Here is a 16538-nt window from a genome sequence, read left to right as displayed (position 1 = left end):
GTGTGCCGGCTATAATAATGTACTGAATAACTTGTTGAATTAAAAAAAAGGCATCTGTTTGTAAACCAAGGTGATTTCCTTTTGTCTTTCTTCTTCAGTTCCCTCAGATGTATTTTTTATAAATTCATTGTGGAAGGGGTTTTATGAGCATCTAGGGAAAAGACAAGTTGCAACTCTTACAGTTGACTGGTTCAATGCTACAAGCAGTAAGGTGAATGCTACTTTCATTGATACATCCAGCATGAAACTTAAATTATCAGGTGAGATTAAAAATTGGACATCTGTCATTGAAGCTGTGTAAATGGTATGCTGATTAAATGGTCATGGACATTCATGGATATACAGGTAGTCCTTGTTTAACAATCCTTACTGAGACTGGAAACTCCGTTGCTAAGCAAAAGAGTTTTTAAGCAAAACATCACGTGACCACCCTACTTAGTGATGCCAGTTCTAGCAGTCCTTCATGGGTCATTGCGCGAAACACACGTGATGGTTGAAACTTCACGTGACCATGACTTACAATCTCCTAGTGTATTCCCCACTGAATTTACTGCAACAGTTGTAAGTGTGAGAATGGGTCATAAATCATTTTTTTACACAGTTGTAACTTTAAAGAGTTACTAAACAAGTAGTTGTTAAGTGAGGACTACCTATATATACTATTTCAAATCCTAGCCATATGTCTATTATTTCAGAACCCTGTGAAATAAAGTTAATCTTTATAGTTAAGTTTGATAGATATATTTCATATGAAATTGGTATTTTTTGCTCTGACAATTGTCATATTCTCTTTTTTATAAAAAGCTTCTTTAACATAAAGCATACAAACTAACAATCTGGAAAACATATGTTGAAAAAGATATGTATTAATTGGGCAAAATCACAGGTGCTTGGTGAAAAAAATGGAAACTAAATTTTAACAATTGTATTGCTATAGTTTGGACTTTATGATTTTCTAACACACTAAGTTAGTTTTTTCAGATAGAACTAAAGTCTGTACTCTCACTATTATGACTTTCAGTATCTGCAATTTCCATTTGAATTTTGGATTGGGTATACATAGTCATAATTTTCTTTTTGTACTTGGCACCCTATTTTACTCTGGAATCATTCTTTTTAATGAGAATGGTAAAACATGGATTTTTTTTACTAATAATATAATATTTCTGTGAAATATGTCATATTTAAAATGTTTCAGCCTCAGTTGGCCATTAATAATTTTAGGTTAATATGCAACTACTTTTATTATTATTATTTTTTTTTTAAAAAATGGCTTGTCTTTTCAATGGTCTAAATTTAAAATGATAGCTAGCTTTCTAAACGTATATTTAAACTTAAAAATTCTGTGTACTTTTTGTAAATCAGTGTTCAGCTTGAAAGTACCACATTTACCTCCTTAGAAGGAATAAGTATTTTACTGAAGTGCTAGAAATAAAAGAAAAAAAATATTCTATGGAGGGTGGTTAAGACAGTGCTGAAATACAGACTTACAAGTTCAGTGCACACTTAATTTGGGCTAATTAGGACTTGTATTTGGACTTTGTAATATTTGAAGGCCAGAATTATATGTGATAGGTTAATCATATAAGTAAGTAAAATAGTGTCAGCAGATTACTAGACAATTGATAAGTTCTGCTGATTTCATTATTGCCACAACTGTACTAGGATAAGTTATAAAAATATTGCCATAACATTCAGGTAACATATGGTCAAGTTTAGAAGCTTCACTCTAACCAAGTAGGGACTTTATTTGCCTTTTTACACATGTTTGCATAGCAACCGCTAATTAGTCCTCATTTTATGTAAATAAAGTTTAAAGGGTAATTAAATTTATTTCACATACAGATTTCCTGAATACATATGCCTGTACAAAAACTTGCTTTCAAATAATTCCTTTTAGGCACTTACAAGAAAGAAGAAGCTCATTTGCTTCTGAAAGTCTATCATGTTAAAAATCCTAAAGAAGGTTTTGTAAACAAGTTTGAAAACGACAAGTGGGCATTGGATGGCTATGTAAGTACACATCTCTGAAAAAAAAATATGACTGTATTCAACAGTTTGAATATGTAGCCAAATATGAAACATATAATTATATTTTATATAATATCGTATACCATATAATTTTCTTCTTTGAGTGGGATCTTACATGAATGCATATATATTATACAGGTAGTTGACTTACCACCACAATTGAGCCCAAAATTTCTGTTGCCAAGCCAGACAGTTGTTAAGTGAATTTTGCCTGATTTCCTGACTTTTCTTGCCACAGTTATTAAGTGAATCATTGCAAGTGTTAAGTTAGTAGCAAGTGAATCTGGCTTCCCCATTGACTTTGCCTGACAGAAAATCACAAAAGGTGATCACGTGACCCTGAGACACTGCAACTTGTCATAAATACAGGCCAGTTGCTAAGTGTTTACATTTTGAACATGTGACCATGGGGATGCGGCAAAGATTGTAAGTGTAAAAAAAGGTCACAAGTCACTTTTTTCAAATAAATGGTTGTAATTAGAGGACTACCTGTATGTGAGATTCACCCCCCCAAAAGGATATATTCGGGTAAAGCATTTAAAGGCGGGTCTGCAGAAAATGCATTGATGCAATTGAAGCATCCTTTCTCAATGCATGAAAGCAGCTAAGTCCTCTGAAAGGCTTGGCGCACCTGCTTCAAAGTTTTTCTTTAATGATCTGCATGTTTGTGTCAGTGGTGGGATTCAAATACCTGAACAACTGGTTCTCTGCGTGGATGCAGGCCTGGGCCTCCGAAGCCTAGAACGGACTTCTGGAAGTGGCATCCACGCACTTTTGGTGGGCCAATCTAGGCCTGGGAGACCTCCTCCAGGCCTCCGAGGCCTAGAACGGACTTCCGGAAGCAGTGTGCATTCAGCTGGTTCTCCGAACTCAACAATTCTGGTCTGCTGAACCGGTGCGAACTGGCTGAATCCTTCCACTGGTTTGTGTGCATGCACCGGCAAAGTCTTCTGCTGGAAGAAACAATCAGAAAAGAAAGCTGGCTTTTGAAGCATCCTTGTGGTGTCTACCAGAGGATGTAGCTGTTCTAATGCTTCCAATAGAGATAGTTGCAGATATCTCTATTTGCTAATTATATTAAATGCTTAACTGAAAGTTGTTATCAATACATTATAAAATTGCCATGTTGACTTTGAAAGAGATTAGCAATCACGTATCAACTGGTCCTCCTTACTGAAAAATGGGAGTTCCCCAGAATGGGACTTATACTCGCTTACTGGCTGCCTTGTTTAGCAACCATTCAAAGCTACAGCGGGTTGAAAAAAGCCCAGTTTTGCAACTAATCCTCGCCACAATCACATGATCACCATTTGCGAGCTTCATAAATAGCTTTCAACAAGCAGAATGAATGGAGAACATAGAAATAAACATTGTTGTCCTGTGATGTCTCATTTAACAACAAAAGCAGAAGTGACATCACTAGTCTGGCATAGTTACATGATTTTTCACTTCACAAACACGGCCCCAATTGTGGTCATTCGACAAGGACTACCTGTATAGGTTTCAAATGTTCAAGTATTTCTTCCATGGATGCATATAAGAGTAAGGAAAGCAGAAGACAGAGACTTTCACACAACATGCACCTGTTTGTGAAAGAATAATAGAAAAACAGAACTGGGAGGGACCTTGGGGGTTTTCTGATCCAATCCCTGCTCAAGCAGGAGACCCTATACCATTTCAGACAAATGGCTGTCCAGACTCTTCTTAAAAGCTTCCAGTGTTGGAGCACCCACAGCTTCTGGAGGCAAGCCGTTCCACTGATTACTTGTTCTCACTGTCAGGAAAAGAGAGATCAAAATAAAGAAAAGTCTATTTCACTGTGCTTACCTGCCTTCCTCTCTTCCTCTGTATCTCTCTTCCTTCACCCAAAAGGACCAGATGAAGATATTAAATATATTCATCAACTATTACTGAATAATATATGTAATATAAGCATATGCAAGCTTCGTAAATTTCTAGTGTCTACTTCAGAAGAAGTACTTTACCCTCTGTCTCATACCTGCTTTTCAAAGTCTGTCTGTCTGTGTAATTGTGTGTGTGTGTGTGTGTGTGTGTGTATGTGTGTGTAGGTATCTCATGTGCCAGCATAGTTAATACACTTATAAACGTGTATGGCTTCAACAATGCTTTCATTTCAATTATTCATAAAGTCTGATTGTTAAAAATATTTAAAATATGTTTTATATTTATCAGTCATCTTGAGCCGCTTGGCTGAGTTGGGCAGCTACAGAAATTGAATGAATAGATAAGTAAATATGTAATATGAAATATGGATAAATTAATAACATTGGGAATTGTGGATTAGTTTATTAAGTCAACAAATTGGTTTGAGACAGATTCTTTCTGTTTCAGGTGTCATCTGGGCTTGAAAGAGGTGTCTTTACTTATCAAGGTGATATACACGGAAAAGATTTTGGAAAATTTATGTTCCAAAGAGAAAGTAAGAATGCCTTTAGACCACTCCATAGTATATTGTATGTCACTTCCATTAAATTATATTACTTCATTCACTAAGCAAGCAATTAGAACAAATAATTATATTTGTTTTGCTGAATTCTTATCAAATTTATAATTCACCTATGTTAGATAAAATGTGACGTTATGTATCTATTTCAACTTTTTGATGCAGCTATTTCATTTTTGATGCCACTGCAACCTTACTGCAGATTGCTTATATAAAATCTCTCAGTATAAATATTTATGAGCCATAGATAATGTATGATGATGATTTTATCCTAGTGCTTCAGCAATGGAATCCTATGCATGTTTATTGAAAAGTAAGCCCCAATTATGTTCACTGGGACTTACTCACATTGATTGCAGCCTAAAATACTTTTACAAATCATTAAAGTTTCCTTTGATGATTGAGAGCATTCTGTGCCATTTAAATCACTTAGGTTCTTTTGAATTTTGCATGTCTTTGAAATGAAAAGAAAATAAGTTTCAATTTCAAATCTACCAAGGATTTGGTATATCTCTTACATTTCTAATAGACCATACCAGATTGTCTTACTCTTTGATCCTAGGATAATGAAAATAGAATTCTTGGAAGGGACAGAATTCAAAGGATGTCCCCCTCTTGCATGATACCTGGGCGAAGAAACTCTTTGGTCTCAGATTTCCCTCTATCAATTTTATACACAGACGCACACACTTTCCTGAAAATACATTGTTGACATGATCCTTTATTTAACTTTCAGGTCCTTTAAATGTGGATGCCGATCACTCCAATCACAGCTATGGTACAAATAGCAGTTCTGTGGCAGCTGCCATCCTAGTACCCTTCTTTGCTCTAATATTATCAGGGTTTGCATTTTACCTCTACAAACACAGGTATAGTAAACATCTTATGATCCATTTAATGTTAAATGTGAAAATCGTTAACTAGTATGGTTCTTTCAACATGGCTTATTTATTTATTTATTTATTTATTTATTTAGCGTATGGCATACATTGTCAGGGAAATCTACATGCTAGACACAACAATGCAGTCCTGACAGCCTAAATTGCTAGTTCATTCTGTTCAGCATTTGCCTGCTATCCGCGGTGCATAGCAGGGGGTGAACAAGCTTACAACAGCTGACTAGCAGTGCTCGGGTTTGCTGGCTCTTCCGAGCTTCTCTGCTGGTCTCACCTTGCCTTATGTTGCATTGCCTCTCATCCAGCCAGGTCAAATGCTGGCTTCTGTTCTTTTCACTCAGACAAATGCCGCTTGATTTTTCCCACCGAAGTGTATCTACTCACAATATTGCATGCTTTCCAACTGCTGGATGGGCAGGAGCAAAGGATCAAGCTATGGGAGCTCACTCTATCTCACGGAGCTGGACTCGAATCGCCGGAGTGCAGGCCATTTCTGGCCAGCAGCTCCAGAATCATTAAGCCAGTGTGCCACCACGTCCTCTTTCAACATGGGTGACATGACCTCTTAGTACCAAGGATTAGTTAGCAGATTGTTTAAACCAATTAAGGTTTTCAGATATTCTTGTAGGATAATCCAAAGGCGGAAAATAATATTTCAGAAATAACTAAGGTTGCATAGATCTGTGCAAACTCATCCTTACCACTTCAGAGATAACTTGGGGGTCAAGGAATATTTCCACTTTAGAGAATGGGTCTTTCACAGACAATGTCGCTCCATTCAAAAAAGGCTTAACTGTAATTGTACAGGCCAATTTTCTACTCATCAACTGTATGCTCCTGGGTCTGGTTTTAATTGCAGGTTGTTCATCTTTGTTATCAAACTTGGGCGTTGGCCAAGACAAACAATTGCTTCATTATAGTTGTTAGCAAAGGGAATTAATTGATCAGGGTATTATCTGCATACTGATGGAAATTCACTCCAATATTCCGAATTCTTTCTTATAAGATTAATGCTCTGAATGGATTACTGAACAAAATGGAGCTTGAAGTCTCTGAGAATCCCATTTTGGATACACTGGGAAATACAATAGAATTCATTGTAAAATGGTGTCAAGTATTTATCTCACTAAGGGAGATTTCTGCCATTCAATTCCTTGAAGATGTCATCCACCAAAGATCAGAGCAATCTGAGTGCCATATCCTGTCTGAAGCTCTGCTGAGTTGGTCCAATCAATGTGTATCTCTGGAGTGTTGAGAAATTAATGAATGGTCACTCACTTTCCCCAGCAGTTTTCAATCAAGAGAAAGATCCTTTAATAACGTTTTTATCATTGTCTTCATTAGGCAAGGAAAGACACACCCTTCCTGCAAAGTAGCTCAAATTACTTCTCTGAAATTGCTGGATAGTTGTCACTCAAATAGTTGAATTGATGAATTAGTGGAATGGCTTTACCTTCAGAAGCTGAGAGTACTCCATCACTGGAGGTTTTTAAGAAAAGACTGGACAGCCACTTATCTGAAATGCTGTAGGACACTGGTGTCAAACTCACCGTGTCATGTGATGTGTCATGACATATTGCGACTTGTTTTGCATTGCCGGAGCTGGGCATGGCCTCCGTATGATGCAACCGGCCCACCGGCTGGCAGTTTGACACCCCTGCTATAGGGTCTCCTGCTTGAGTGGGGGATTGGACTAGAAGACCTCCAAGGTCCCTTCCTGCTCTATTCTGATTGATTGAAATTGTACTGCCTGCAATTGAGTGCTTTGTTTATAAGTATTCACACATACACACACACATAGAAGTAAATACACTAGGACAAAGGAGTGCTAATTCTATCGGAAGTTGAAGAGAGTGGTTCAGCCCACAGTGTATGATCCAAATTGTAAATATAAACTTCAAAAAGGATGTGTACCCTTGCTTGCTAATCATGCTGAAAAATTCTTTTTGGCATTATTTAAAAGCACACCGCAACCAAATAAATTGTTGCTATATGTAACTTTCATTAATATGTGCCTCTGTACAACTCTATAGCTGTATAGATTTCTGCAAGAAGTCTTCATATAGCTCCTTTCAAGTATTTCCCAGGTGATCTAGCATGGGTTGATAATACATTTGCTTTGCAGGGCAACAAAGCTTGTCTGCAGAAATGACCTGGAAAAACCTTTAAAGAAGCTGGGTGCTCACCATTATGAAGGTTGCAGTTGCTTCTAGTCTTGGAGTAGAGGCATTTGGTTCATGTCAGTATACTTACAGAAGTGCTCCTTCAAATGATTTGCACTGCTGTAATATTTGTGCAGCTTTTCCAAATGTATGCTTATGTGTACATTATTCCTCCAAATATATGCCTTTTTATATGCAGTGCTCAAGCCAAGACAAATGCTAATTTACATGTACTGCATTATCATTGGTGGCCAGCTACTGATTGAGGCCTATTTGCCCAAATCTGTTGCTAGCACTACAAGTGAAAAACTATTACAAGTGGCAAACTATTATGTATATCACTAGCATTAGCTAATGAAAAGAAGTACTGTAAATCTCCCTGATATTTTTTTTTTAAAAATTACCTGCTGAAATCTGTTTTCACAATTACAAAAATAGGGAATAGCCTTGAAGATATTTCTTGTGATTTAGTAGGCTTTTAGACTTAAGGACTGGAATGAAAACATTTAAAACCTACCGGAAAGCAATTCCCATCTGTTAAACTCTATTTTAGGCAGCATCTATGAGTACATCTCTGAAATTAGTCTAAATAATTAATCTAGTAGAGAAATGAGAATATTTTCATCCTACAATTTAGTATGCAAAATAGCTAGCTGTATTAAGATGAAGGGTTTTTATCCTTAACATAGTAATTGAGAATGTTATGAATGGCAATTATATTGTGTTTTCTCTAGCAGTCTATGTGGCTCTTCTTTCCTTTTCTATCTGGAAGAAACATGATTCCAAATTTGTCATGTTGTTCACCATATTTTCAAGATATATGCCCTAGTTTAAGTCTTTTTCACATGGGAAATGCTGAAGAATTTGACATTTATTTGTGTGATTATTTAGCACTCTCACCAATCCATATCAAGTGTAGGGAAATCCATTCAGTTTAGTGATGTTAAAGCAAACAAAAATTTCCTTAGAATGTTTTTTTATGCTATCCTCCAGAAACTGAAACTAGAATAGGATGAAAAAAGAGAAACAAAAGCATCCAACATATTCTTTTACTTCTTAGAAAAGATGTTACTAGTCAGATGAAAAATTGGATTAATTTCTTGAATCTCACAATAATGTGGAAAGCCATGTTAGTATTTGTTTTGATATATGAGAAATGCTGGGTTAGGGTTTATTTTATCGTTCTGCTCCATACTTACTAAGCCAATTCCAGTTCAACTCTCTATATATTATGCCTTGAAATAGCAAAGAGTAATAGGAAGGTACAAATTATCTTATTTCTATCACATTTCTAGCAGTTGAATCTCAGATTTTTCTTCTTCTTCTTCTTCTTCTTCTTTTTTTTTTTTATACTTGCAGAACAAGACCAAAAGTACAGTACAATGGTTATGCTGGACACGAAAACAGCAATGGACAGGCGTCATTTGAAAATCCTATGTATGATACAAACTTAAAGCCCACAGAGGCAAAAGCTGTGAGGTTTGACACAACTCTGAACACAGTTTGTACAGTGGTATAGCCTTCAGTGCCCAATTTGACTGATTCATAGCCATACCTCTGATGGACAAGCAGTAATTCCTTTGGTGCCATATACCAGTTTCCCTTCTCCACTTGACTTCACTGCTGTAATCTTTAACATCTCCTGGCATAGATGCAGCAAGGCTTTTTTGCTGGAACCTCGGTCTTTTGGGGAATCAAGACTAAGATGATGTCTTTGTCTCAAAGGTGGATTTGAAATATCTGGCTATATTTGCTCCAAATTAAGGCACACTTTCAAGGAAGACTGCCAAGTCATATCCATCTGTCATATTTAAATGCCTCAGACCTTCACATTTGTATGTGGCTGGATGCCTTTCAATGCAATCTTCTGGGCACTCGGATCACTCCCTTGGGACCTATAACAAACAATAGCACCATAAATTATCCCCAGGAATAAGAACACTCTGAAGGAGATTTAAACAAAACCAATCAAAGGAGATGACAAAGGAGAAGATGACAGACTTCCTCGGGGCCTGCACACATCTACGAAATGCTTTACCATTGAAACCTTGTTCACAATACAGCCGTACAGTATATCTCAGATGTTCATGTAGAAGGCAATCTACAAACTTCCCAGTCAGCTGTTGTATTGCAAAATGTTAATGCACAATTTTTTGCACTAGTGTGGTATGAATGAATAAGATACTGGTTAAAAAAAAACAAAATATACAGGGTTTATACACACATTGTATATAAGCATTTGGCCTTTTTTTAATCCAGTAAATCATTCCATGACACTTTTTTTTCCTAATATGTATGTTGTACAACAATCCATTTATTTAATCCTGCTAGGATAATTCATGAACAGAAGGAGACTATATTCTGATTGGGGTTTTTTTTTCTATAAACACCAGAGCTAGGAATAAGAATAATGAAATGGGTTATGAAAGAGAGGGGTCCCATATCTACTAAACATTAATCCCAGTATTGTTTCTTCTCTGATGTGATTCGTTACTGTCAGTGTCATACTGTTTAACAGCAGGGGGGTCAGGCAGCTTCTGCTGCTTGCCATGTACAAAATGTGAATAGTAATTTATTTTAAATAGTTCATAAAGCCTGTGAGCCTTGTGCTCATAAAACAGTCTTCCTTTTTGCATTCTTTTCCATCTTTTCTTCTTCCCCTCCACTGACATGAATTTCTGCTGTACCATTATGCTTTCAGAGGCATAGAACTCGGAGCTCAGTTATGGTCAACACAGTAACTTTCCACAGCAATCATGACTCTTTTCCATGGGTTGTGTGGGTGTGTGTGAACATGTCTCTCTGTGTGTGTATCTCTGTGTGTGATTGTTTTGTTTGCTACATTTTTAACCAATACTGCTTAATGCTTTTGTAATCATACAGCTTGACAGAGCAAGTTTGAGATTTAGAGGTATTCCTCAGTATAATAAAATGAGCATAGCCTTCCCCTCCCCCCCAAAAAATGGGGATGGGCTACAACAAAAATAATTGACAGATTCTTTAATCATGAAATTCTTTGACAAATATCATTGATTCAATGTAGCACACCTATAGCATGGATCCACAAATGGCATTGGCATAAGGAATCTATAGCACTGTTGACAGGATTAAGGATACCTATACGATGGAATCAGACTTTGCTACTCTCTACTTCTTTGCTTAGTAGATTAGTGTGAGAACAAGGCATAAGAGTCTCGTTGTATTGTACTGGACAATAAAGTGTCACCATCACATAATTTAAAGTCCAGTTCATTCAGCTTGCACAAAATGTTGACTGCAACTCTTATCAATTAAGTCAACCTTATTGGTTACATCCAATTTTAGCTTGGATGCAATTATCTGGACAGTTATGCAATGATGTGCAAATACCTAATTCATCTTGATGGACTTAAGGACACGTGCTTATGCACTGTTATTTATATAATTACAGGATAAGTTATTGCTATTATTTCTCCTAGTTTCAGTGGGATAATAATGAGATATGTTACCACTGATTTAGAAAGAAAAAGAAAGAAAGGAAAAAAAGAAAGAAAGAAAGAAAGAATTACTTTTAGGATTGTTCTTCCCCAAAGTTTCTTCAAGTTAGTACACAAGACCGGTTCTAAACAGCTGCACAATTAGCTCCTCACGTTCTCAGGAACACTGGGTTTATTTAAAATAACAGCCCTAAGCAACATTAAATTATTTTTGAAATGGAAAAATAGAACAGGATTTCAAACTAAATTAGTATATCACAAGGACTTCTTTTTGTGTTGTTAAGTGGAAGAAAACCCTTGGCAATCCAAATCCCTGGGTGCCTAAAGTAGCTGTTTGGACCTTGGCTGTGATTTTGTCCACCCTCCCACTCAAAGTTTGTTTCTTTGCTTTTAATTCTTGTTGAACACTTTAATGACTAAATACGTTACCAAAAATTCAGTGTTAACAGGAAAGATGATAACTTTATGTTATATGGCAAGAAAAGTTTGCAAGGCAATCTGATCAAAATAGAAAATGTTATATAGTTTTGATGGAAGATACCAGCAATATCAATATATTTTGCTGTCCGCTTGATTTTTTTTTAAAGTTTATTCTTATAAACCTAGGAGATGTCTAGACGCCTTGCTTTGCTTCAGATGCTGATAATCTGTGAATATGCCATGTGCAGTTACAATTTTATATGATCTTCAACAAATGTTTGCATTCTCTGGAAGGACAGCAGTGTCAAGTTACATTTCTTGAAGTGTAACTTCCTTGCTGTCTTATATCGTTGTCACTGGAGAAAGTCAAACTGTCACTGCTGCCTTTGTAGTCACTTTATCTAAAATTATACTGATGGCAAAAGTAACCAAAGTTATTTAAAAAAAAATACAGCATTGAGAGAAATAACTGATTTTTTTCTAACTATTACCAAGTCTGGATAAAATGTAAGAAGAGGGAAAATTTTATAATAGTGTTATCAGCATGTGTCCTGATTCAGAAATCTACCTGTGCTGATAAATGCAAAATATCTCTTCTCTATGGGGAGCCTAATTTCATTGCTTTGAAGTCAGCTGCACAGTAGAAGGCCTACTGGATGAGCTTCATCTATTGAAATGAATTGGGAGAACATTCCAGTTAATGGACTGGCATTCATTGATCACAATGAATCATGAAATTAGAATGATAGTTTTGCTTTTTTCCCCCTCTTTTATAGTGTCTTTGTTTAAGATCTTGACTATGCTTCACATGTAACAGTGAAGTATAATTATATCACAAAGAGTAAAGTTGTTTATGCTACAATTAGAAGTCATCAACACTTTACCTAATGCAGGCAAAACCATTTCAGTTGGAAATATTTCATTTGAGTTGGTACTAAACTTTCTGCAGGCCCACTGATACTGGTGAAACTGCAGGAAAACAGCTTGTTTTGCACGTACAGTGTATCTATCTAATAAAAAAAAAAGGTTTGTAGAAAGGCTTTTTTTGTTTTGTTTTGTTTTTTTGGGTCACCTCTGTGCCTATTTTGTGTTCCATCTGTTTTTGTTACAGTCACATTGTATGCACTGACCAAGTTTGATCTTCCATTTCTTCCATTATTTTCAGAGCCCAGATCCTCAAGTGCCACCTAAAGTCTATTCACTTGAGTAGGGCTTGAGCTGCAGAGCAACTTGAAAACAAGCCAAGTTCCCTCAGTCGCTGTGGTATTCTCATGCCAAAGCAAGTAATGCATTTTTTTTTCCTATGAGGCATTTATAGTTGACTCTTCCCCAAGAAGTCTCAGATTGATTATGATAAAGCAAAGATGAACATGCTAAAAGAAAGAATTTTTTTTTAAAAAAAAGAAAAAAAAAGGTAATGTGCTTCAAAGCTGTTTAAATCTGCTTGTATTACCCATCTTGCCTTTCTCCAGGCTAGCTGCAATAATTTTTTTTCTTCTGTAATATATTTTGTAAACTAAACAAGCTGTCATTCAAGAAGGGGGAGGGGGAAGCTGGCATTATGACCATCAACCTAATTTTCATTCTCAGTACTCCATTTTGCCATTTCACCTCATGCTGCTGTGACATGAAGTAGGTGCAAAAGAACTTTTTTGTACAGAGATATATTTTTTATGAAACATTTGTAAAATTATTAAATATGCTGTACTTTTTGATTAATGTAGGTAAATTGTTAAAAAAAATGTTTTTACAATACAAAGAAAGAAAATCCTGTAATTTTACCAATACTGTAAAATGCACCATCTTTAGCTGATTTTTTCAGTTCTGAATCTATTACACATGTATTAATATTAAAGTGGCCTGTTTAAAATATACAGTAATTTTTTGGGGCAAAACAAAAAAAAAGTATAAAAGATTGTAATATAGCCTGTGCAATGCCACCTATCTTGAAAGCAAATCAAAATTCTAATTAAATATTTAATTTTAGATTTCCAGATTATTGTATGGCAATGTATTGTTGTTAAAAAAAAATCTTCGACTTTTCTTTCAGTTGTCAGAGTTTCTGCCAACCAACTTAAAATATAGGACAAATATAATCAAACTTAACTTGATGAAAGGATATATTACTGCTCTAGGAAAAATATATATCTTCATTTCTCTGTGCAAAAGAATACACATGAGAATTAGGGCCTGGCAGCTATCTTAATATGAAACCAGGAGACTAGAGAGTGTGTGTGGAGGGATCGGATGACTACTCTGATATAAGGCAATATTTATCTTCCTTCCTTCCTTCCTTCCTTCCTTCCTTCCTTCCTTCCTTCCTTCCTTCCTTCCTTCCTTCCTTCCTTCCTTCCTTCCTCCCTGGTGGGAATAGCCAATTCAGGTATAAGAGCTTAACCCAGTCTTGAGCTGAAGTTTATCAATCTTATTCCTCACTTCGTCGCTTAGGGAACAATCCTATGGAAGCCTAAAAAATGTTAGATAATTGAACTTTTGCCCTTTTGAGGCCAGATATTTAAGTCTTTATTCTTGGGAAATGGGGAGATTATCCTCCTGAATCAGTGGTGGGATTCAAATATGTGAACAACCGGTTCTCTGTGTGGATGTCACTTCCGGAAGTCCATTCTGGGCCTGGGCAACAAAAAAATTAGCTACTGGTTCTGCCGAAGTGGTGCAAACTGGCTGAATCCCACTACTGTCCTGAATACCATCCAGTATGGCTGATCCTAATTTTAAAAAGTCTTAAAATAGGTCATATTTTGCCTGGATAGAGAATTTGGTAGAAGATCTGATGGATGCTTAGCCCTTCCTCTCTGCCTTACATTATGTCCCCAGTTCCGTGGAAAATGTAAATCATCCATTTGTCTGTCTTAAATATTTTCCCTTCCCAAATGAGAAGAAAACCCTATAAGTGGATATAAAAATTTTAACATTCTCCTATTTCTGTCTTATTAAAGTATAAGTGGGCTTTGCATATTACAGAGCACTCCAAGTTTGAAGATCTCTGAAGAGATCTACGGTTTGCTTCACTAACCCACCAGTAATCTCACAGAAATCAGAATAATAATTTCACAGACAAGGATTCACATCATGTTATATCTGTGCTGTGTAAATTTAACAAATTTATCTTTCAGATTCTGTGGAACCAAGTCAAAAGATCTGTAGGCAGAGAATATGAAGTTGATGACTGAACAGTTAAAGAATTTATGATAATTCTGAAAAAGTTGCCACAGAGCTTTAAACTTACAATGTAACTTTTTGCAGCCATGCTACGAGAGATATTCACCTTTTTTGGTGGGATGCTGGAAAATAACTAAGGTTCTGAAATATTGTTAGAAAACCTATAATTATTTATTCCTAGCGATGGTTATATTGCAGATGATATAATGCAGGTTTTTAGTGAGTTACACATGGCTGACTCCCATTGAATTGACTAAATATATTTTCAAATAATTGATATCTTTGTGTCTAGTGAATAATAGCTAAAAACTACATGTTCACAACTTCAGACAACCTCTTTGCTCTGTCACTGCCACCATCCATTATCAACCAAATAACAAAACAAAAGCCTGCAAACTTTTGGGGGAAAAAGTTAGCAAAGTATTTTCCTTTCCTGGCTGCACCTGCTAATTCCATAACAAAACATAGCTCACAAATTTATCCCTCAAGAGATGTTACACAACTGGTGATGCTCACAACAGAAGAATTATGATTAAAGCTGCACAAATTAAAAAATAAATTAATCAAGAGGGAGGCATATATTTCAACTATTGCAAATAAAAGAAAATGGAATGAGGGGGAAAGCAATACAAAGATTGCCAGAACTCTAATTTCAAAGACATGCTCATTAGTCTATTGCTCATTACATGACTTGTTTAGTGTTTTTGAAACTTAAAACTCTCATATTGACGTGATATGGGCATGTTTTAAGAGCTGTTTTATTTTATAAGGCACTCTATATTATTTTCAGTTCTAGAATATCCTGTTTCTACATGGTAGCAATGGATTTAATAAAACAGATCCAGACCTTTGTGAATGGTGTTCCAAGATTAAGATTGGATCGATAATTAGCTAGGAAGCAACTATAGTGGATATATAAAGTCTGCACACCCGTTAAAATGCCAGGTTTTGGAGATGCAAAAAAATCAGGCCAACATAAATCACTTCAAAATGTTTATACCTGTAATATAACATAGAGGTTGTACAATTAAATTGAAAAACAAACTGAAATCTTTTAGAGGGAAAAATAACAATAAAATTGTACAATAATATGGTTGCATAAGCATGCACATCCTCTTATAAGTGGGGATGTGGCTGTATTTAGAATTAACCAATCACATTCAAACTGATGGTAAATAGTCATCAGTACACACCTGCCATCAATTAAAGTCACACTGATCAAGCCCATATAAAGTTCAGCTGTTCTAGTAGGATTTTTCTGAAATTTACTCAGTTGTTTCTTACAGCAAAAGCCATGGTCTGCAAAGAACTTACAAAGGATCGAAGGGATCTCATTGGAAGTTGTTAGATCTCGGAGTCCTAGAGGACAATCACTTAAATATGAGCCAGCAGTGTGCTGCAGCTGCCAAAAAAGCCAACACAGTGCTGGGCTTCATTAACAGGGATAGAATCAAGATCATGTGAAGTATTAATACCACTTTACAATGCCTTAGTAAGGCCACACTTGGAATACTGCATCCAGTTTTGGTCACCACGATGTAAAAAAGATGCTGAAACTCTAGAAAGAGTACAGAGAAGAGCAACAAAGATGATTAGGGGACTGGAGGCTAAAACATATAAGGAACGGTTGCTGGAATTGGGTATGTCTAGTTTAAAGAAGAAAAGGACGAGGGGGGACATGATAGCAGTGTTCCAATATCTCAGGGGCTGCCACAAAGAAGAGGGAGTCAAGCTATTCTCCAAGGCGCCTGAAGGCAGGACAAGAAGCAACGGATGGAAACTGATCAAGGAGAGAAGCAACCTAGAACTAAGGAGAAACTTCCTGACAGTTAGAACAATTAATCAATGGAACAACCTGCCTCCAGAAGTTGTGAATGTGCCAACACTGGAAGTTTTTAAGAAGAGACTG

General features: G+C 36.2%; 1 protein-coding gene across 1 annotated transcript in view; it reads left to right on the top strand.

Annotated features, from left to right (window-relative positions):
- LOC107284570 (CUB and sushi domain-containing protein 1) overlaps positions 1 to 9072 on the top strand; it is a 478687-nt gene extending 469615 nt beyond the window's left edge. Inside the window, exons 63-67 of the mRNA XM_029283474.1 lie at positions 99 to 260; positions 1901 to 2013; positions 4384 to 4471; positions 5232 to 5364; positions 8913 to 9072. Of these exons, the coding sequence (XP_029139307.1) occupies positions 99 to 260; positions 1901 to 2013; positions 4384 to 4471; positions 5232 to 5364; positions 8913 to 9072 (656 nt within the window). The remainder of the gene's footprint in view (positions 1 to 98; positions 261 to 1900; positions 2014 to 4383; positions 4472 to 5231; positions 5365 to 8912) is intronic.
- The last annotated feature ends 7466 nt before the right edge of the window (positions 9073 to 16538 follow it).

The sequence above is a fragment of the Protobothrops mucrosquamatus genome, unplaced genomic scaffold (assembly GCF_001527695.2).
Source record: "Protobothrops mucrosquamatus isolate PMUCROS unplaced genomic scaffold, P.Mucros_1.0 scaffold103, whole genome shotgun sequence".
NCBI lineage: Eukaryota > Metazoa > Chordata > Lepidosauria > Squamata > Viperidae > Protobothrops > Protobothrops mucrosquamatus.
The sequence above is the reverse complement of the archived record's forward strand: the minus strand, read 5'-3'. Positions and strand labels throughout refer to the sequence as shown.